Source organism: Rhynchophorus ferrugineus, unplaced genomic scaffold, assembly GCF_030347505.1.
Source record: "Rhynchophorus ferrugineus isolate W39M unplaced genomic scaffold, kcgeb_rfMv2 rfM8, whole genome shotgun sequence".
NCBI lineage: Eukaryota > Metazoa > Arthropoda > Insecta > Coleoptera > Curculionidae > Rhynchophorus > Rhynchophorus ferrugineus.
Window position 1 is genome coordinate 35,449,255 of NW_027472587.1, and position 22,348 is coordinate 35,471,602.

The 22,348-nt window shown below is 30.6% G+C and overlaps 3 protein-coding genes across 3 annotated transcripts in view; 2 read left to right on the plus strand and 1 right to left on the minus strand.

Moving 5' to 3' along the window:
* Positions 1-18,585, minus strand: part of LOC143201165 (hypoxia-inducible factor 1-alpha) — a 377,382-nt gene extending 358,797 nt beyond the window's left edge. The window contains exon 1 of the mRNA XM_076412063.1: positions 18,112-18,585. Within this exon, the coding sequence (XP_076268178.1) occupies positions 18,112-18,152 (41 nt within the window). The 5' untranslated portion in view covers positions 18,153-18,585. The remainder of the gene's footprint in view (positions 1-18,111) is intronic.
* Positions 18,586-18,862: 277 nt separating this feature from the next.
* On the plus strand, positions 18,863-19,364 carry LOC143201168 (ribonuclease P protein subunit p14-like). The gene is made up of 2 exons (XM_076412068.1): positions 18,863-19,020; positions 19,070-19,364. Exons 1-2 carry the CDS (start codon positions 18,989-18,991, stop codon positions 19,362-19,364), a joined length of 327 nt encoding a protein of 108 aa, XP_076268183.1. The 5' UTR covers positions 18,863-18,988.
* LOC143201167 (mitochondrial intermembrane space import and assembly protein 40-B) lies at positions 19,255-20,039 on the plus strand. Its single transcript, XM_076412067.1, has 2 exons — positions 19,255-19,647; positions 19,723-20,039. Exons 1-2 carry the CDS (start codon positions 19,404-19,406, stop codon positions 19,908-19,910), a joined length of 432 nt encoding a protein of 143 aa, XP_076268182.1. The 5' UTR covers positions 19,255-19,403; the 3' UTR covers positions 19,911-20,039.
* Positions 20,040-22,348: the final 2,309 nt, after the last annotated feature.

Genomic DNA, 22,348 nt, shown 5'->3' on the forward strand with positions numbered 1-22,348 from the left:
AATGGGTTCAACGCTAAGATGAAAAAGCTGAATTATTCGCAGAACATTTAGTCAACGTATTGCAACCAAATGATATAGAGTCTACAAAAGATATAAATCGTGTTTATCAGTTTTGCGTCTTTCGCTAATTATTTTATGTTTTATACATCGATGGGCAATATTTCTTTTTTCTATGGTTAAAAGAGTTCGGATGTCCTCGATATAATTAGATGTAACGGTTGACATATATATAAGAGACGTTGGGTTAAGAGAGAGTTAGGAAATGTCGTAAAAACAAGTAGTGTCATCTATGTATAATTAAAATAAGTGAATAAAATTCATAAACAGTTGAGAATATAGTTTATTATTTGCAAAAACTTATTTTATTAAAGCAAATTGATCCTTTTTAGTTGAAGCACGTGTTAAATTCTATTACAAAATATATTTGGTATACCAAAATCGAGGGTTAAAAGCCCCAATAATCGGTCCGATGTAACTGTAAGTCTGATTTCTCCAATGGAAATTGACCTACTTGACATAAGCCTAGAAGGGTCTTGGAATTGATGATATTTCACCTGGGTTATTAAAAGAGCTGCCACGAAAAGCAATAATCATGTTGATATAAATATTCAATGCCTCTTTGAGTCTGAACCATGTTCTGGAATGTCTTACGGTTGCTCGAAAAATTATGCTTAAAAAACATGACAAACTGGCAGAACAAGTTGGACTTTACAGGACTATTTCGCTGCTACCGGTGATGTCAAAAATTATTTGAGAAACTGCTGTTAAAACGTATTAAACCACCTCTCGACAATTGACCAAGTGCACAGAGTAACAGCGGTTGTTCAAAAGGCATTCGAAGAAAAGTATTACAATCCTGCAATGTTCCTGGACGTCTCACAAGTTTTTGGTAAGTTAATATACAAAATGAGCAAATTGCTACCGCGGAATTACTTCCTACTGCTGGAATCATATCTTTTCAAAACAGAATTTACAAAGAAAATAGTACCAATTAGGCCTAGTTAGAAAATGAAATGAAAAAAAAATAAACAGTGAAATATCCGAAGACAATTTACCAGTTCCCACTCCACATTGAATTTATACGTTGAAAGTAAAAATGAAGACGAAGAAGATCTCAACAAGCCTCCGACAATCCACCACCTTGATTTTAAAGAAAACATTATCGCAGTTGAGTAACCTCTTTTGAGATATTTATTCCTCGTGAAAAGACAAAACCTCTGGTTAAGGTCAGAGTAATGAAATTACTACCAATTACGTCTAGTTAGAATACGAATAGCAATGAAAACAAAAAGAAACAGTGAAATATCCGAAGACAATTTACCAGTTCCCACCCCACATTGAATGTATACGTTGAAAGTAAAAATGAAGACGAAGAAGATCTCAACAAGCCTTCGACAATCCACCACCTTGATTTTAAAGAAAACATTATCGCAGTAGAGTAACCTCTTTTGAGATATTTATTCCTCGTGAAAAGACAAAACCTCTGGTTAAGGTCAGAGTAATGAAATTACTACCAATTAGGTCTAGTTAGAATACGAATAGCAATGAAAACAAAAAGAAACAGTGAAATATCCGAAGACAATTTACCAGTTCCCACCCCACATTGAATATATACGTTGAAAGTAAAAATGAAGACGAAGAAGATCTCAACAAGCCTTCGACAATCCATCACCTTGATTTTAAAGAAAACATTATCGCAGTAGAGTAACCTCTTTTGAGATATTTATTCCTCGTGAAAAGACAAAACCTCTGGTTAAGGTCAGAGTAATGAAATTACTACCAATTAGGTCTGGTTAGAATACGAATAGCAATGAAAACAAAAAGAAACAGTGAAATATCCGAAGACAATTTACCAGTTCCCACCCCACATTGAATATATACGTTGAAAGTAAAAATGAAGACGAAGAAGATCTCAACAAGCCTTCGACAATCCACCACCTTGATTTTAAAGAAAACATTATCGCAGTTGAGTAACCTCCTTTGAGATATTTATTCCTCGTGAAAAGACAAAACCTCTGGTCAAGGTCAGAGTAATGAAATTACTACCAATTAGGTCTAGTTAGAATACGAATAGCAATGAAAACAAAAAGAAACAGTGAAATATCCGAAGACAATTTACCAGTTCCCACTCCACATTGAATATATACGTTGAAAGTAAAAATGAAGACGAAGAAGATCTCAACAAGCCTCCGACAATCCACCACCTTGATTTTAAAGAAAACATTATCGCAGTTGAGTAACCTCTTTTGAGACATTTATTCCTCGTGAAAAGACAAAACCTCTGGTCAAGGTCAGAGTAATGAAATTACTACCAATTAGGTCTAGTTAGAATACGAATAGCAATGAAAACAAAAAGAAACAGTGAAATATCCGAAGACAATTTACCAATTCCCACCCCACATTGAATTTATACGTTGAAAGTAAAAATGAAGACGAAGAAGATCTCAACAAGCCTCCGACAATCCACCACCTTGATTTTAACGAAAACATTATCGCAGTTGAGTAACCTCTTTTGAGATATTTATTCCTCGTGAAAAGACAAAACCTCTGGTTAAGGTCAGAGTAATGAAATTTTGCTCTAGAATAATTTGAAGCGAGATATGCTGCTCAATCTTTTGTTTGAACAGTAACTGTAGGGCCTTGAGTTTATTAAAAAAAGACAAAATTAATTCATCCTGAAATAATGCAATAAAGGCTTACAAATCTGACTTACATTTTTACATCCAGAACAGTTCCAGATTCGATAATAAATCTACCACTCTAATCTTTTATATATGTTAATCAAGAGTATGGTTACAATTTACGACAAATACTACTAACAAAGCGATAGCAATAGCATAAGTATGAATTTTATATCAAACCGAGTATGGCGAATTAAAATATCCCGAAGGTTATATTTACTAGAATAACTTAGCAATTATAATAGCGCTTGTTTCCTTTCTTTTTTGACATAAACGCAATTGCATTTTTCATATTCGATTGTAAATGGTAATTGTATTCAAGCAAACCGAACTCATTCACACAAAAAATCAACTTAAAAAGGTGTTATTTTAAAACACAATTTTATTATTTAAAAATGTATTTTCTTCACTTTTTGTCTTATACACATAAAATGTGCAATCTTATAAATAAATCAAAATGTCTCAAAATGTAACAGGTGAAATAAAAAGTCCCCGGACTGACACATAGATGGCGCTACTAGAATTAAATCAATATATTTTTTAGTTAGCACTAACCCTCAAAAGATGCGTGTAAATCTGACAGCTATCGGATCATTAGTTTGTGAATTATAGCATTTTGAGTGAAGCAACTTTTCAACTTTTATTATTATGAAAAAAATGGATAAAAAGGAATTTCGCGTGTTGATGTGTGTGCCCCAGGAAAATCAACCATCAAGGATTGGTATGCTAAGTTTAAACGTGATGAAATGAGAACCGAAGACGGTGAACGCAGTGAACGCCCAAAAGAGGTTGTTACCGATGAAAGCATTAAAAAAATCCACAAAATGATTTTGAATGATCGTAAATTGAAATTGAATGAAATTGCAGACACTCTAAAGATATCAACTGAACGTGTACATCATACCATTCACGAATATTTGGGTATGAGAAAGCTATATGTAAAGTGGGTGCCGCGCGAGCTCACTTTTGACCAAAAACAACGACGAATTGATGATTCGGAGCAGTGTTTGAAGATAATCAAGCGTAATAAACCCGAGATTTTGCGTCGATATGTGACAATGGATGAAACGTGGGCCCATCATTTCACTCCAAAATCCAATCAACAGTCATCCGAGTGGACTGCACACGATGAACACGCTCCAAAACGTGGGAAAAGGCAACAGGTTATGGCGTCTATATTTTGGGATGCGCATGGAATAATTGTCATTGACTACCTTGAAACAGGATGGACCATCAACAATGACTATTGCATAACGTTATTGGACTGTTTGAAGGATGAAATCGCCGAAATTGAAGAAAAATAAAGTGCTGCTTCACCGAGACAATGCACCGTGTCACCGAAAACTATGGCAAAAATCCATGAAATGGGCTTGGAATTGCTTCCTCATCCACCGTATTTTCGAGATCTGGCCCCCAGCAACTATTTCCTGTTCTCAGATCTCAAAAGAATGCTCGCAGAAAAGAAATATTCGTCGAATGAAGAGGTGATCGCCAAAACGGAGATCTATTTTGAAGCAAAGGACAAAAATGGTATCGAAAAGTTGGAGGGTCGCTATAATCAGTGTATCACCCTTGAAGAGAATTATGTTGAATAAAAAAAACTAACTGTTTCAAAATAAATGTGTTTTCCGGTAGGCCGGGGACTTTTCAATTGACCAGTTATATAAACATTCAGAACCGGTGTACCAAACTGGGTAATACTTTTTTTATCGTGTTTTTATTGCCAGGAAAAGATTTGTGAACAAAAATAAAGAAGCTTACGGAAAAGTTATTCATTTTAATATCATAATACGAAAAAAAGCACAGGAGGCAGTTAATAAAATATTGGCAGATTTACTTTTTAAATGAAAATAGTAACGATCATGTACAACTAAATTAATGCATTCAGACAAGAGCAAAAAATTATAGGAAATCAGTATTTGGTGTCGTGATTTAAAATAAAAAAACGAACATTTAAAAATGTGTTCTAGTCGTGGCTCAATATCCTATTATTAAGTCGTGTCCCTGAACCTTTGAATTATCTGCTTATCCATCACGATTTGCTCTCAAAACAAAATAGGTAAATACTTTAAATTCCCAGTTTCCTATTCAGGAGTAATACTTTATTTACATTTGTCCCAGACAAACAGGTACATCACCTGCAATCCATGCATTCAAAATTTTGAAACTAAAAATTTTGTTCATACTTTTCACTTAGATTCTACAATAATTTTTTTTAAGATACTATTAAGTATTTCTAATAAAACATACTATATAAAAGGGAATTTTTCATGAAGCTTTGTATTATTACTTCATGTCATATTAATAAAAACAATTCCTAAAAGCAATTTTCAATAAATTTTACATTTATTTTACCACTTCCGATGTCATTGTGGTTAGTTTAGAAAAATATTTATATCTTTGAGTCTGATCTTTAGGAACCATTGCAGTTAGCTTTCTATATTTATTAACTATTAAGGACTTGAATTTGGGTAGTTATAAAAAAAATTGACAGATGACAGTTTAGGGTTTAGGTAAAATAATTCTATACAAAACCCTAGCATATGCCCTTTATGATTTAATTTAAAAAAACTGCAATAAAAAATACTATATGATTCCTATTAGATTCAAATATTGGGTAACTATTGGGACACTATATATTTATGTTAGGTTTTACTAATATACATATATACATATATATATATATATATATATATATATATATATATATATTTCCCATATTAAATTTTTAGTGCAACAAATGCAACTCGTAACTACAATACTAAACAGTATATACAAATATTTGTCGGAAATCCAACGAAATTCCACAAAATGTAAATAATTCATATCAATTAGACAATACTGCATAAATTTAAGATATTTCGTTGTAAAAATGTGTAATATCAGGTATGACATTTAGTTTAACAGTATGAAAAAGTTTAAATTATGTGTGCAAGATAATCAATTTTTCCAACTTCTTCATAAAACTGAAAATGTGGTAGTAATAAGCTTCAGAAGCTCTTTACTTCATTATTATAAAGCTTCATGTGAAGTACTACTTTAACACAATAACATACAGGGGCTCTATTGATGCTTATTGTACCAAAGTATATTGTACCATTGTACCATGTTATGTCGTGTTGTTCATCAATTGATAGTCAAGTGTTGATAGAAGATTATACAAGTACGTTTTCAAAGTACTCGTAAAAAAAGCCGTGAGCAACAGAAAGGATTTCGACTATAGAAGAGACTGTTAAAAACATTGTGTTTTTGACTGTCTACACTGATCCTCATTTTGGGAATTTGAAAGCAGAACATATTGCCTATGATGGTCCCATTAGTTGTATGGATTTATGGAATTATTCGTCGAAATCATCTGTGATCCAGACTATTTACACATATAGGGTGGGACAAAAGTCCCGCTACCATCTTGATTGTGCGCCATCTTGGTTATATAAACGTAGTATGTGCGTTATACAACAACGCAGATAAAGCTCAATAACCTGCAATAAATTAAAATTATCTTTACAGTTTACACAATCCTGGTATGACGAACTAATAAGACCGTGATAAAAATAAAATTCAAATAAATATGTTTAGTTATGGAAGTAGAATCTAGTTACCCAAACCTTACGTTTTACTCGAAATAATGTCAATCGCAGCCCATCTTTCTTGCAAAATCGGTTTAATTTTTAGCATTATTTTTATTTTTAGACAAAAAACAGAAAAGTCCATAGAATTTTAAAAGGCCATTTTACATAATATTTCATATTAAAGATAATAAAGAAATATTTTCATTATTGATAAATAAAGGGGATATAATCTTATCTATGATATGTAACATCTTAAAGAACAAAAACTTCAGCATAATACCATTAAAAATTATATTATTGGGTTAACGAAAAACCATCTGGTTACTCAGACGTTCAAAATTTGGTTACAACTTCATACATCTTTATTTTAAATTTAAATCTTCACAAACCAAAGAGTTGCTGTGCAATTGCTGATTATGAAATTGAGAGATTAAAGTATTTAATGTTGTTTTAATGAATGGATTATTACATTATAACTGCATTTGTTTCGTTATTCTGTTTACAAATTATGGACTTTGATACCCAGTATACTAGCAAACCCACTTCCTACCCAAATATGGTTTTACAGTGGAGATAATTTTGTTATGATAGCTCGAGAGCACGCTTTTATTCATAGTACAAACAGCATTTTTGTTTTAAACAATTTGTAAATAATCTAATTTAATTTTTTTCCTAATAGATGGCGCATATATCTGGTAACATTTGGTTAATGAAGCCATACTATAAGCCCCGTTCAAAAAGTAACGATCATGGAACATTCTAGAAATAAAGATAGCGCTTATTCGTCTACTTTGTCAAAAGTTATTGCGCTTTGAACATGGAGATTCCAGAAGGTCACATTTTACACAATATTTTACCACACAAAAGTAGCAAAGGTCATCGATCAAAACGGTACATATGTAATTGTTTACTGTTTGAAATGTTTGTGAATCAATTCTTTCTAAAAAAAACAAATTACCCACATTTTTTGTTGCTAGAGGCAGTCGTAAGTAGCGGTGTCGGTCAGGAGAAAAATATCGATATATCGGAGAAAAAAAATCGATAATTTTTTACAATATATATTGATATTTTTAATAAACCCTTACAATTAAGTAGCAAAATATACGGTTTATAAAAAATATTAAGAATATATTTAATTATTTTGATAAAATATCGATATAACGGTCAAAAAAATATCAGCCAAAAACATCGAAATTTTTTAGACATCCCTAATCGTAAGTCGCAAATGTAAATCAAAACTGTCTGAATGAATTATCAGGTGTTAATAATCGCAAAATATAAAAGATAACAACTCATTTTACTGCAACAAGGCGTACGATGACAAATTCAGGAATTATTTTATGCTAAATCCATTCACGATGTTTTATATATGCAGCCTAAAATGTGTTAATGAAATTATGAAGTTAAATATAATTTTTCAATAAACAAAAAAACTACTTTCACTTAGAACCAAGGCACCATGCGACAAATATACCATTCATATGATACTTTGTGCAATTCTACGGCACACTTTGACTATTGAAGCTGAAATTGGTCTACATTTCTTTCATAATATATAAAAAGCGCTCAAATTTTAAAAAAATAATCGTCCTGAGTATTAAGAAATATCAAAAATCCGATGGACATAGCGGATGAGGCTGACTTTACGGCCCGAGTTCATTCAACTTGTACGGCATGTGCCTGAACGATGTCCTAGAGAGAAAGATTTTGACCCTGTCAATCAATGCCGTAAAACTACATTGTAACTCGTTATATAATTCGTCGAACATCATAGTTTCACTTTTCACGATTTGTGACAAAATCGGTTGGGTTAAACCCGTATTCTTCAGTTACATATAAGTCATTATTTCTATCAATTCCAATTAAGAATTGCATATAAATGATTTATTGATACTAGTAATTAGATATCGACTGATAATTTAATATGCGTGTTGCATTATACTGCCACTAAATAAATCTTCTATATATTAATCGGCTTAGCGATACCTTGCTTCCATTTCTCAGAAAACATGGAAAGACCTGGATAAGACCAAATCAAGCAACCAGAAATATTCGTCAGAATGGTGACGCAAAATATATATAGTCTATTAAAAACAGCAGTGAACTCACGTCATCAATATGTGCCCGTCGAAAGTTGTAAATTCGTTTAACAGTCAGACAATAATTTCCTTCTGATTTTGTTGTATTTAAAATGAGATAGAATGCTGTTTGACAAGTTCGAACATGTAACCGAATGAGCTTGCAAAAGTCGTCCGTTTTTCAAACGTTTGAAATAAGAAGAAATTTGAAAAACGAGAGAACTGAGAACAGGAAATAGTCGCTGGGGCCCAGATCCGGAGAATACGGTGGATGAAGAAGCAATTCGAAGCCCAATTCATGGATGTTTGCCTTCCTTTTCACTGACTTGTGACACGATACATTGTCTTGGTAAAACAGCACTTTCTTTTTCTTCAAATGCGGCCGATTTTCGGCGTTTTCTACCTTCAAACGGTCCAATAACGCCATGTAACAGTCGCTGTTGATGGTCCTTCCTTTTTCAAGGCAGTCAATGAAAATCATTCCATGCGCATCGCAAAATACAGATGCCATAACCTTGCCAGCCGACTGTTGCCTTTTCCCACGCTTTGGAAGCGGGTTTATCATGTGCAGTCCACTCTGATAACTGTCGATTGGACTTCGGAGTGAAATAATGGAGCCATATTTCATCCATTGTCACATATCGACGCAAAAGCTCGGGTTTATTACGCTTGATCATCTTGTTGTTTTGGTCAAAAGTGAGATCGCGCGGCAACCACTTTACACAGAGCTTTCTCATACCCAAATATTCGTGAATGATATGATGAACGTGTACAGTTGATATCTTAAGAGTTTCTGCTATTTCATTCAATTTCAATTTACGGTCATTCAAAATCAATTTGTGGATTTTTTAATGTTTTCGTCGGTAACAACCTCTTTTGGACGTTCACTGCGTTCATCTCTTCGGTGCTCATTTCACCACGTTTAAAATTAGCATACCAATCCTTGATGGTTGATTTTCAGGCAGTGTCCCGAAACTCAGCATCAAGCCAAGTTTTCGCTTCAACTGTATATTTTCCCTTCAAAAAGCAATATTCTATCAACAAGCGAAATTCCTTTTTATCCTTTTTCTTCACAATAACAAAAATTGCTTCACTCAAAATGCTATAATTCAGAAACTAATGATCCCACAGCTGTCAAATTTATACACGCAACTTTTGAGGTTAGGACTAACTAAAAAACATATGGATTTAATTCTAGTAGCGTCATATATATATATATATATATATATATATATATATATATATATATATAATTAGACGTGAAACTTTCCAAGACACCGGCTTTAAAATTATTTACTGTTTATCTACCAGATATTTGGCTTGCAGGAACAACAATAGATTTAGGACCTTCGAATACCTCACCAGAACTTTAAACTCATCCAAACTATTATTGTTTCATCAACACGCCTAAATAGTAAATCTAAAAATAAATACTCTACTTTTGTGATTGAATATTTCTAAACAACTTTGCAAACTCTAAAGAAAAATATAATAGAAATATAAAATCGACATTCGCAAACTTTAGAGCAATATATTATTATAACATTTATATGGATTTAAGAAAATTACCGCTGCTTTAACAGATCATAGATATAATTAAACGTAAAACGTTAAACAGACCTTCAGAAATAATAACAAAAAAAAAACCGAGTGATCCAACAACAAAACGGAATTTTAATCAACTAATTATAGAGATAACATTGATTTTAAGAAAAAATCGTGGAAACTTAGACATTGTTAATTTATTTCAATCTCTTTAAAATGTATTCCGTAAATAGATGAAGTTAATACAACTTGTGAAACGACATGAAACGTATAAAATCAATAAAACCAGCCTTGACAAGTAATAAGGGTTAGTTAACATATACTTTTGTTGATATTAGCTAATGCTTCTTAGTCATAAAGTGGTTCTAAAGTCGCTAGCTTCTTTAAACAAGGCACCTAAGGGCGTATATTATTCGTCTAGAACAAGTTTTTCGAAATATAAATAAGGGACTTTAAGTAAACAAAGTAACGAGAAATCGAAGAACAGGTTTAATGTTTTGTTTGCTTGTTAAAGATGTTGAAATTGCTGTACAGAAATTCAAAAAAGAGAAAATACGTACGTAGAGAATAATAAAAGTTTAACTTAAAGATAGTTAATAGTTAATCAAATCAGTAGATGCTATTATACCTAATGAACATTACCTCTATAAAAGCAAAAACAACTGACAGATTTACATGCTTTGGTCTAAAGTTTTGGGTCTATAGGTTGGACATATTTGGTTAAATAATAGTTTTTTGTTATATTTTTTGGTATTATTTTAACAAAATTTGATTTGTCATGTGTCTTATATCTTTCTTAAGGCTCCTTTATGTAAAAACGAAACAACACGCCTAAAATTGCGTTATTTCAGCATAACTATAGAAAAAACAATAAAAATATAAAAATCGATATTCACAAACCTCCAAGTACCACATTATTACAACAATTACATCGACTACAACAACACTACATTTGAATTACAACATTATTAAAACATTAAACAGACCTTCAGAAAAAATAACAAAACAAAATGATCCAACAATAAAAAGAAATTTTAACGAAGCAATTATAGAGATAATATTGATTCTAAGAAAAAATCAAGTTGCAATCAAGAAACAAAATAAAAAAAGGATCCTGCTCTAGCCCAAAAATGGTTAATAAATTCATGTATTATCCGTGGCTTCACAGATTAAAATTCCCCTTGATGTTTCAATTTTAGATAAGCCAGAGTCATGTGAAATATTCATAAACCTTGTCTTTATCATTACTAATCACTAGTTAGATTACTATCAACACATTTTTAAATGAAAATAGGTATAAATTTTCATTATGTAATTTAATGAAAAACTAATTCACTTCAGATATATTAAATGAATAATTCAAATTCCAATAATTCCAAATATATAAAGTACAAAAATATGTAGTGTTATTGCCGTTCAGTAATGTTTAAAATGTTACCACCTACTAAACTGATATTTTTAAAGTGTTAGTGGAATTCGAAATATATACAGAATGTGTAGTTAATTGTAGAGTTATAATAACTAAAAATAATAAGCAGATTCTTAAAGTTATTTTAGGGCAAAAAACGATAATCCTTAGAGAAGACAGTAAATATACGCAGTCTCTAGAGTATAGCAAATAATAGTACTTAATAGTATTATTAAAGTTAATAATTATGCTTTTAAGAAACAATTTAAGTTCTAATTTTTACCCTTAAAATATTAAGTGCTTGTATGTATTCTGATCATTTTTCCACTTTTGAAGTCACTAAAAAGATATTTAAGGAGAAAATAGGAACAATTTATATTAATCTAAATATTTTTCATCATGCTGCGTTAGAAAAACGATGTTTGGTAGCGATCCATTCGAATTTAATAGTTAGGTTAGGTTCTTTAAGGGGTATGAACTATAATATTTCACATTTTCAACACTACATGTGATTGATGGAAATACACGAAAGCATCAATTAGAACCTCGGGTTTTTATGATCTAATTTTTGTATAAAAATAGTAAAAAATCATCCACTGACAATTCCAATCCTGAAATTCCAAAAAGAAAACATAAAATGAAAACCCTAGACGGTTCCATCGAAAAAATAACTTAATTGAAGAAATAATTTTTAAATTTCTTATCATAGATAATATAGAGAATTAATTTAATTTAACTGAGCATTTGTTTTAGGAAAACTCCCAATAAATCAAGTCTACAAGACCGAATAACCCCTTAATAAACGTTAACAAGCGTATCTAGCGATAAGTTTAATAATTGCTGATCAATTAATTATAATTAATGGAACGACTATTGTTAAATCGAACATAACGTTTTAGATTTTTCTAGAAAGCTTAACAACTGTTTTTATATCCACTCGGCCAATTGATAACTAACAACATTACTATCATATCGTACAGAACACACGAAAAAATAGCATGACATCTAATTGTATTACAATGTTTGCGATTCTGCTGGTGTTATTCAATATGGATTATCAGCCAAGACCGACTGCAGTTCGTGTTATTGTAAACAAACGTTTGGAATCGCTTTATGCGCAATACGACTGATATTGTGTCTGTTTATATTAGATCGGATCAAACTTGATTTAAAAGGCTACATTCCAAAGATGATAAATATGTTCGGCCCCAATAACTCCAAGGAGTATCGTATATTCGTCAACAGTGGATCTATAGTATATTCAAAGTTTTTTTGTATATACACCATCAAGATGTTTAATGTGCGGCTGGTCACAATTTGTAAATTCAGTTTAGAATCAGACAATACTTTCCTTTCCATTTTATTCTAGTTAAAAAGAGACACAATGCTGTCTGATTGGTTCAAATACGTAAACGAGTGAGCCTATCAAAGACATACGGTTATCAGACGTATGCAAAATTCTTGAAAGCAATAGCGATAGGAGATATAACTCTAACCCATAAACTATTGTGGCTGTATAATCAACTGTGGTTTTTAGATGTACTATTATATCAAAATAAATTATATTTGATAACATTTTTGTTCAATTATTTTATTTAGATTAGATTTAGTTCTTCATCTTCATCTTCTTCAACAACTTTTCATTGCCGGTTATAGATTGATGATAATGATTGAAAGTAATCGTATTTTAGTTCAAATGTATGAAAATATTTCAAATTTTCCGCTTTTATTTCCACCGAAATTATAGTTATCGCATTTGTAATTTAAAAATATTTTTATAGACTCGGTCCGTCCTATATTATTACTATAAATCAATAACTTTGTGATTCTTAATTACTGTCATCATGTACGCCTTATCCATACAGAGGTGAAACTCACGCAGTACTGAATAGAAAGTTCAATAATGAAGTCACTACATTTCTGATCGACAAGCCCCCCTCTATATCATTGTCTGGCCATTAACAATAATTATAAAATCCAAAAGATTAAGCCCGCATAGAATTTTAATAAAAGCGACGATGGTGACAAATTGTATCGACATTATGCATCGCTTTACGCATTCAGACATGAATAAATTTAATATGTCGTCGACCTCTTTGTCATAGCCCGCCATTAAGTGGGTCGAAAATCAAACCAAACCGCCCAAAAAAACGATTCTCTCTATTATCAGAGCCGATAGACATGTCTCTGTGCAGCCCAAGCAAAACACGAAAGTCGAAAACATCCGCTGTTGATATTAAACGGCAACCTTGGCATCCGAGGTTCTCTGTTTCAATTGAAACAACAAGAATTTATTTATAAGGTCTTCATTAATTGTTACAATCTTTCAATAACATGAACTAGCGCTTGTTTATTTTGATCTGCAATGATATGACATTAATACCATTTAAATTAATTCCTCACACGGAAATACCTCGGGAAAGTACGGCACCATTACTCTGTATCTAACGTATAATTGTTATAACTGTTGTTTTCAAATATATTTTAAAGTCTTCTCTTACCAACTAGGGGTTTATATAGACTGAACCTACAGTTTAACGTGGGCTCCGAACCACGTCCTCGGCATTAAGCCTACTGACTGGCGAGTGACCAACTTTAGAAGACCAGAAGACATCCGGTCTTACCCAGCCTGATTACTGGCATGACTGGGATCATTTTCCTTGTTGGATTTTACACTCTTGCCTAGGACAATCACAAATTTTAAACAATCAATCACAAACATAAATTTACGACCATGCCCCAGCAGGATTCGAACCCGCGGCCATCGCAACAGTAGGAAGACCGTCCTATCGCCTTTACCACTGCGCCACCAAGCCGGTTGTTATAACTGTTCCAATTTTAATAATCGGGAAACAATCTACAAACCGAATTGGGTAATGTAATATATATTAAATTTTCAAGAAAAATTACCCAAAAAAAAAATACGTATCTTGGGACTATATTTTTGTTAAAGTATCGCCAGTTTCCTCTAAAAATAACTATACGTCTTTACATTGCTTCTTTATGCTCATCTATTATTGTGTAAACCATATGATGAACATGTATCATCATTAAAAAACAAGTAGGTATTAGTTAAAATCTTTTAAAAATGCTGGAATCTAAAAAGTACGAAAACGCAGAGTTGGATGTGCTATAGAACAATTATTAATGCCAAGCTAGCGAGGAATTCACTAAAACCTGGGAAATTATTCAACATTTGACTTTAAATAGTGTCAAAGCCAATACCGCGAAGACAGCTAATTTGGTTCTAAGGAATTCAAGGCAAAAACTCTCTCCCAAAGGCAAATTTGAAAGGCATATTCCTTAATAATAACAAGAATATGCTGGTTATTTCAAACCGAATCTATTTTTTGTAATAAACAATGGGTTTGTTACATTGATATATAATCGATAGAGATGCATTGTCAAGCAAATTAACTAAAATAAGTATTATTTATTATAGGAAAACCACTCCTTCAATTGCTGTTAAATCGATTAGTGCTTATCAGCTAAGAAAAACTGCATTAAAAATGAAAACATACAACCAAAGTTGAATTATACAAAATAGTATGTAGGTTGCAATTATGACCATTGGAAACATGTGTTGTGGTCAGCTGAGAGCAATTTCAACTATTTAAAATGCTTGGATGGAATAAAATAAAATTACGGTAATACTAAATTAAAATGGTTACCGTTAACGTAAAAACGTGAAAATAAAAAGAAAGTTAAAAATAGACTAATACAACGAATGCTGAAAATAACATGTCCTTGATTCAGAAGGGTCAACAAAGCTCACAAACATACAGCTAAATTAATAAAAGGCTCTTTTATATAAGACAAAATGTCTATATTGGCATGGCCGCCCCATAATCCAGATTTACATCCAATTGGTAAACTATGTAATGCTTGAACAATGCTTAAAAGATATATTACAATTTATATTACACTAATTAATTTACATACTAGCGTTACTGCAAGAGAAAATAAAAGTTTCTCCAATTATAACCGGCACTCTCTATATATACACTCAGTTAAAAAAATTCTCATGAATGACTTCCATCGCAAAATATTTAATCTTAACTTTTGGAGTATTTTTATCGAATGGCGTCCTTCACAAATAAACGACATGATACAGGGTTTATTTGTGATATCCAGAAATTAATTGAAACGGCCCAATCATAATTCCAATATCTGTAGAAATTACAGGTTCGATATATTCTTAAAGCTAGAATATCTCCGAAACTACAATACGTATCCTAATTGTAAGCTCAAACAAAGTCAGTGTTTTATTCAGTGGTTTATCAGACCTTAGTACAACCATGAAATATAACTTTTATTAATTATATCATTAATTACGTGCGATAATGATGTAACCTCGAATTAAAAATGTAATTAACATATACACAACACGATATTAGAGATTATGATATATAGCTATAAATACCGATATAACGCATGAAATAAACTTATCAAAATCCATCTAAATATACGAATCACATTAAACCAATCCGGATTACAACATACAGAATTCAACAGTAACTCAGAAAACCAAATATATACATAGATCCTGAACTTTTATTAATGTAAATAGTCAATTAGTTTAAATATCGTTCTATCCAACCATTAATCATGATGATATATAAAAATTAGCTGTCTACGAAAACACTTACTGATAGCAAAAATGCTTGTAAACACCCTGGTATTATTTTTTGCAAGCCAATGTTTCGGATATATTTCTAACGAATATAATGTAACGATTATTTATATTACCTACCTATTGTAATAGAATATTGAATGATTAAAATAAAAATAAAACAAAATATAAATAAAATAAAAAGTTAATTCAGTCCTATATTCTCAATACATACATTCGATAAAATGAAGATATTAAATTATGCAAGTATGCAATAAACAACTTTAATAAAGTATTACATGAATCCAATAAATGCAAGACACGCTAAAATTTACTTCCCAAGTCATCAATTAAACTTGTTTGTCTTTCTCTGTTTATAACTGAAATAATAAAACATAAATATATTTAACCAAAGGTTAACTATAAATAATATCCATTATAAACCTTATTTCAACAAAATATTGGGATATATTAATAAACATCTGTGTTAAACTATATATATATATATATATATATATATATATATATATATATATATATATATATATATATATATATATATATATATATATATATATATATATATATATACATATATATATATATATAATAAATATATAATATATATATAACCCTGTATCAGGTCGTTTATTTGTGAAGGACGCCATTCGATATAAATACTCCAAAAGTTAAGATTAAATATACGTGGGCTCCGAACCACGGTCCTCAGCATTAAGCCTACCGACTGGCGAGTGACCAACTTTAGAAATCATCCCAGAAGACATCCGGTCTTACCCAGCCTGGTTACTGGCGTGCCTGGGATCATTTTCCTTGTCGGATTTTGCACTCTTGCCTAAAACATTCACAAATTTTAAACAGTCACAAACATAAATTTACGACCATGTCCCAGCAGGATTCGAACCCGCGGCTATCGCAACAGTAGGAGGACCATCCCATCGCCTTTACCATTGCGCCACCAAGCCGGCAAACTATTATTACTAATGCTATAGGCAACAATAAATGCGTAATCACTGTCTATTTACTTTTAAACCTGCATTAGTAGATTCAAAAAAAAAATAATTAAAAATACATAAACGAAAAATCCCAAAACTTATTAAAAGGTGATTTTGTCTGAGGACATGACAATGTTAAGGTACGCTTTCTTATTGTGTACATTAATATTCGACTGTTCGTGAAGTTTGACAGGTCCAACAGGTAGTGTTATAAAATTTTAATATAGTAGAGATAAAGCGCCAAACATTAAATTTTATCGATGTATGTTTTAGTATTATCCTCGAAGTTACGGACGTTAAATTAGATTGATCCAAGAAAATTATAAATGGTAAGAAAAAATTTTCACAGAAATTAGGCAATAATTTTCTCCATTAATATACTAATTTTCAGCTAAACTAACACTAACAATAACTGGTAAGGTAAGTGACAATATAAACAATGCAGAATTGGTTAATTAAATTTACTAATTTTATCATTCCTCATACAAACATATGCATGTTCTAAATTCTAACCTCATATTTATTACTGTTAAACCTTAAATACAACCAGGAAATAATTATGTTTTAATATAATCCAAGGTTTTAACAATCTCTGAATGAAAATATTTTTTATAACTTTGTCAAGCAAGGTAATATCAGTATTAACTGAATGATACGATACTGAAAATATAGAACTTATATTTTCTAAATGAAGCTTCGAACAAAAGGAATCAAGTCAATTTTTCGCCATATATAGCCCTAATTATTGGTGACACTTTATATCAGTATGAATCCTTAATAAACATTCATTATAGTGGTTGTGAAATTAACAACACAAACTCAATTTTTCCACTGAATTATAAGTTGATATTGTAACTGTATCGAAACACTTTTAAGAATGCTATATCTTGACACTGAACAATTGGTAATTAGAATTAAAGTCAGAGTTTTGTAGTTTTTAAACATTGGGATATCCAGGGAAAGTAGGTTAGCAACTACCTAAAACCAGAAAAATTTTCTCATATCAAAATAAAAACAACTTGCATGTGACAGCTGGTAAAAATGAGCCAAAACAAACTAAGTGATATATTTTGTGGCTTAATAACAAGTTCTAGTACAACAACTCAAATAACATGTTCCTACAATAACATCAACAGAACTTAATTATATAAACCTATAAATGCTCTTTTGGCTGCGATACCAACTACTTTCTATTCACTAACCTTCGTTTTCCTTTGGTTGGTTTAGGTTTTGTATCCATCATAAAACATGTACTTCTTAGTCACTGCCAAGGAAGTACAAACTAACACTTTAAATCACAAATACACTTAAAACACAAACTATTAAGTTCACTTAGAAAAAGATTAACTTTTTTCTCACTTCAATGACGTTTGATAGCGAACGAAATAAGCTTATTGATATAACAGTAGCTTTACACTATGACGTATCGGACAGTCGCGACAATTGTGTGTAGGAACTTTCAACCAATAAGCTTAAACATTCTCAGCGCGGTGATCATTGCGGTAGCCAATAATACATTGGTGTTCTCTGATATTGATAATATAATGTTGCTAGACTCTGCTTAGTAAATCCTTATCCTGTGATTTAGATCCTATGATACTAAAAAATCAAGAATGCGTTTGAATAAATATATAATGTTAAAATGTTATTGCTCTGTGTATACTATTTTGTCAATATTAACGAGTTTATAAGGAAGAATTATAAGTGAAAACAATTTCAAACCCTAAGCCATTTCACAATGTTGCAAAATATTTTATTGTTCATTCAGGCAACCAGGAAAACACATTTTTAAATATCTTAAACGAATATATTCATGAAAATAAATATTTTATCACACCTACAATAAACAAATATTTATAAAAATACAATTAGCAAATTCGCTGTTTATGAATTTTAATAAAACAATTAATGTTTTTTAAATGATTATAGAGGGCGCCAGAGCAGCAAAGAAAAATTTTCTGCCATGCATCGTGACGTTTTCAACATTCCAACCTCAAAATCTGTGAACGGATATTCCTATTTTATTTAAATATTTTTCAGTTATTCAAAAGAACAGGAGCCTATACTCATGGAAATGAAATGAGTAAATACTATTATCTAGATGTTTCCATGTTAGTATTAAGACTTGTCAGGTAATCTGTACTAAATATATGATTGTAGGGTTTTTGAATTTCAGAAAGAAGTAACACCAGCATACTTTAAGAAATATATACTTGAATCTATTAAACAGATCTTTGGTGAATTTGCTGCTGCCGCTATACAGATTGACATTTTAAAATTTAATCCAGAAACCCTAAGAGCTGTTTTAAGAGTACCAAAGGAATTTTATATAAAGCTGAGAGCGAGCTTAACTCTGAGTGGGCAATTTGAAGGTGTAAAGTGCTCTTATATTGTTCATAAAGCATCACCTTTATTACTAGCATTACAAGGTGATAGTAGGGATTATCAACATTAAATTAATAGATACTTCAGCAGTATAAAATATTGCATAAGAATGTCTCACTGTCGAAAATTAGGTGTTAATGGCAAAGATCTAGTGATATTTGCCACCAAAGAAGACCATGCAGTACCTAGTAAAATCCAATTACCTCAACCTGATCCACAACCTGGTTTAATTTTGCCAAGTGGGGATATTAATTGGAATTGCCCTTGTCTAGGAGGTATGGCAACTGGCCCATGTGGAGTTGAATTTAGGAATGCATTTAGTTGTTTTCATTATTCCAAAGCCGAACCTAAAGGTAAGAACTAAAATCATTTTCATCATTCATTATAATTGTAAATATGAATTTCAATATATATTTTGTACATTGTAGGTAGTGATTGTTTTGACAAATTTAAAATCATGCAGACTTGTATGACCAAGTTTCCTACTTTATATAATAGAGAATTAAACGACGATGATGAAATAGCGAGTATGTCTGAAGCAGAACAAAATGCCGAGAGAGATCTACAAAACATAGAGAAAGAAGTTAGCAGTCCTTCAAGCAATAAGTCAGAGTGAACATGCTGTCCATTATTCGAAATATATGGTTTTCGGTTTACTCAACTTCGTAGAAGAATTTCTTAGTACTAAGAATAATCCAGCAACTTACTTGTTCTTAATTTTAATATAGTTTGTTTTATGAATAAATTGTTATTATTTAACCACCCTATAAGATTCCTTTCATGTTGCATATGTTAAAATTGTTTTTTTTTATTATTGGGTGTAAATTTGGTATAGTTCTTATTTAGAATCCTTCATATATCATATGGTGTAGTAAATTGCCATTTAAAATATGATGAAAATACTGTATTGACCATTTATGATATGCAACATATAGTTATTGCAGTATTGCTGTGATATTTCTATGGTAACATTGTATGGAACACATACTCCATAGAATAAATTCCTTTATTTTATGATATACTCACGTAATTTAATATACCTCCACCATTTTGTCGTAGCATATATAGAAAATTTCATGATATAAAGGAACTTTGAAAGGTTATTTTACGAAACCTGAATTTTATCTCGGAAAATTTATTAATAAAGTGAATATAACGCTAAGCTAACTGAAATTTGATCACGGTCAATTTGACGTAGAAGGGGCTGCAAATGACAGACCTAAAATTGCTAAGTGCCTGAGTTTTTGACATTGTATCAAAATTTTTTTGTAGTTCAACCAGAAACTTTGTATTACGATTAATCCCCTCCAATTGCAGATATAACCATTTACCAAATTTGTGGTCTGTCAGTATTACTGTCATAGCCACTGTGACGGTTTTTTCATAATAGCTAATTATTTTGATCGGTAACAATGTAATCTAAAGAAAAAAACCTTCTAATAAATTGACAGCTGAACATTTTGATATTTAAGATATTTTTAATTTTAACCTTAAAACTCAAAATTGTATCAGGTCTAGCCATATAACATTTATTATTTGACTAATTCAGTATTAGCATTAATATATTTTAATATAAAAATATATTAGAGGTATGATTTGAAAATAAATATCTTGGTTTGAACAACAACCATATTTTACATTAAGGACTTACTTACATTAATTATTTTCTCATATATACTATTTAATTAGAGACTACATGTATATAAAATCATTTCAAGCATATTTTAAAAGAGGGATAAAGTAATTCAAATAATAAATCAGTTGTAACTAATTGTAAGAGAGATTACTAAAACTACTAATTTCAAGTTATTTATGTATGCAATATATGTTATCAAAACTTAAACTAGAAATAGCAATAACATGTATATTAGTAGTATTGAATGTATAGTTACATTGGTACATTTTATTATGTTTTATATAATCATAATTTATTATTATGTTTGATATGTATAATTATAATTATAGCATTGAAGTGTCGATTGTACTGAAAATTTTATTTACATTCACCATTTTATAAGAAATTGTAATATACACTTATAATCAAGAATAAGATATATAGGGTGAAATATTCTAAATAATAGAGAAATGTATAGTAGAATGTTGTTACCCTATTTTACAATTACTATTATAAAAAAAATTCAAAAAATAAGATATGTGTTATGATAAATTTCATTCACCATTTTATCATGACAAGGTTGGTTTTTTATTGATATACACAACTATTAATATTAATAAAAAATAAGTGCAATATTTTATTTCTTTAGCTCAACATTTTAGTTTACCAATTGTTTGCAGATTAACGAATGACAAGACAAACTTATTCTCTAATTATTTGTTGTTTGTTTTAATAAAACTGCCAATCAATCCTAATAAACTAATAGAATCCTAGGACTGCAATGTCTAACTAACACGAACTTACTTAATAGCACACCCTATATTTAGGAATATATATAAGATACTATATTCACATATAGATTTGTAATCATTAATGTTGATTATATACACACACCCTCGGAAAGATTTGTTCAACATTTTTATATTGATTGATTGAGATGATGTTAGTTTATACAATATATATTTTCTAGCTTTTTTGACTGCCTCTGTCTATTTTTCATGATATCTACTTATCAGGCATCTGTTGTCATTCTGATATTTTTTTCTGAAATTGTATAGAAGTTTTTATGATTGATAATAAAAATTAGTATATCTTAACATAGTATTAGACCTGTTAAATGTGGATTATTGGTCAATATATGTACAGATATTGTTACTTATTATATTTGTTTATCTCAGGTATACATCCCAAGTCAAAACTGATTTAAAACAAATAACAAGACATTTGAGGAACTAATTGGTAAAATAAATAATATTTAAAATTATTTCTGACATTCCTAGCTGTCAGTTGTGTATGGTGTAATTTAATAAAACAAGAGGCTATTTCTAGAGAATCATAGCATGCGCAAAGGATCTGAATTTGCAAAGTTGCCAGTTATTGTAAATTATACGTACATTTGAAGAATATAATATAGAAGTAAGCTTGAATAATAAGAGTAA

Excerpts from the sequence above, each read along its gene's own strand:
- LOC143201168 (XM_076412068.1), top strand. The coding sequence starts at position 18,989 with ATGAGTAAATACTATTATCTAGATGTTTCCAT. Across the intron at positions 19,021-19,069 it reads TATTATCTAGATGTTTCCAT|GGTTTTTGAATTTCAGAAAG; the intron begins GTTAGTATTAAG and ends ATATGATTGTAG.
- LOC143201167 (XM_076412067.1), top strand. The coding sequence starts at position 19,404 with ATGTCTCACTGTCGAAAATTAGGTGTTAATGGCAAAGATCTAGTGATA. Across the intron at positions 19,648-19,722 it reads TTCCAAAGCCGAACCTAAAG|GTAGTGATTGTTTTGACAAA; the intron begins GTAAGAACTAAA and ends TGTACATTGTAG.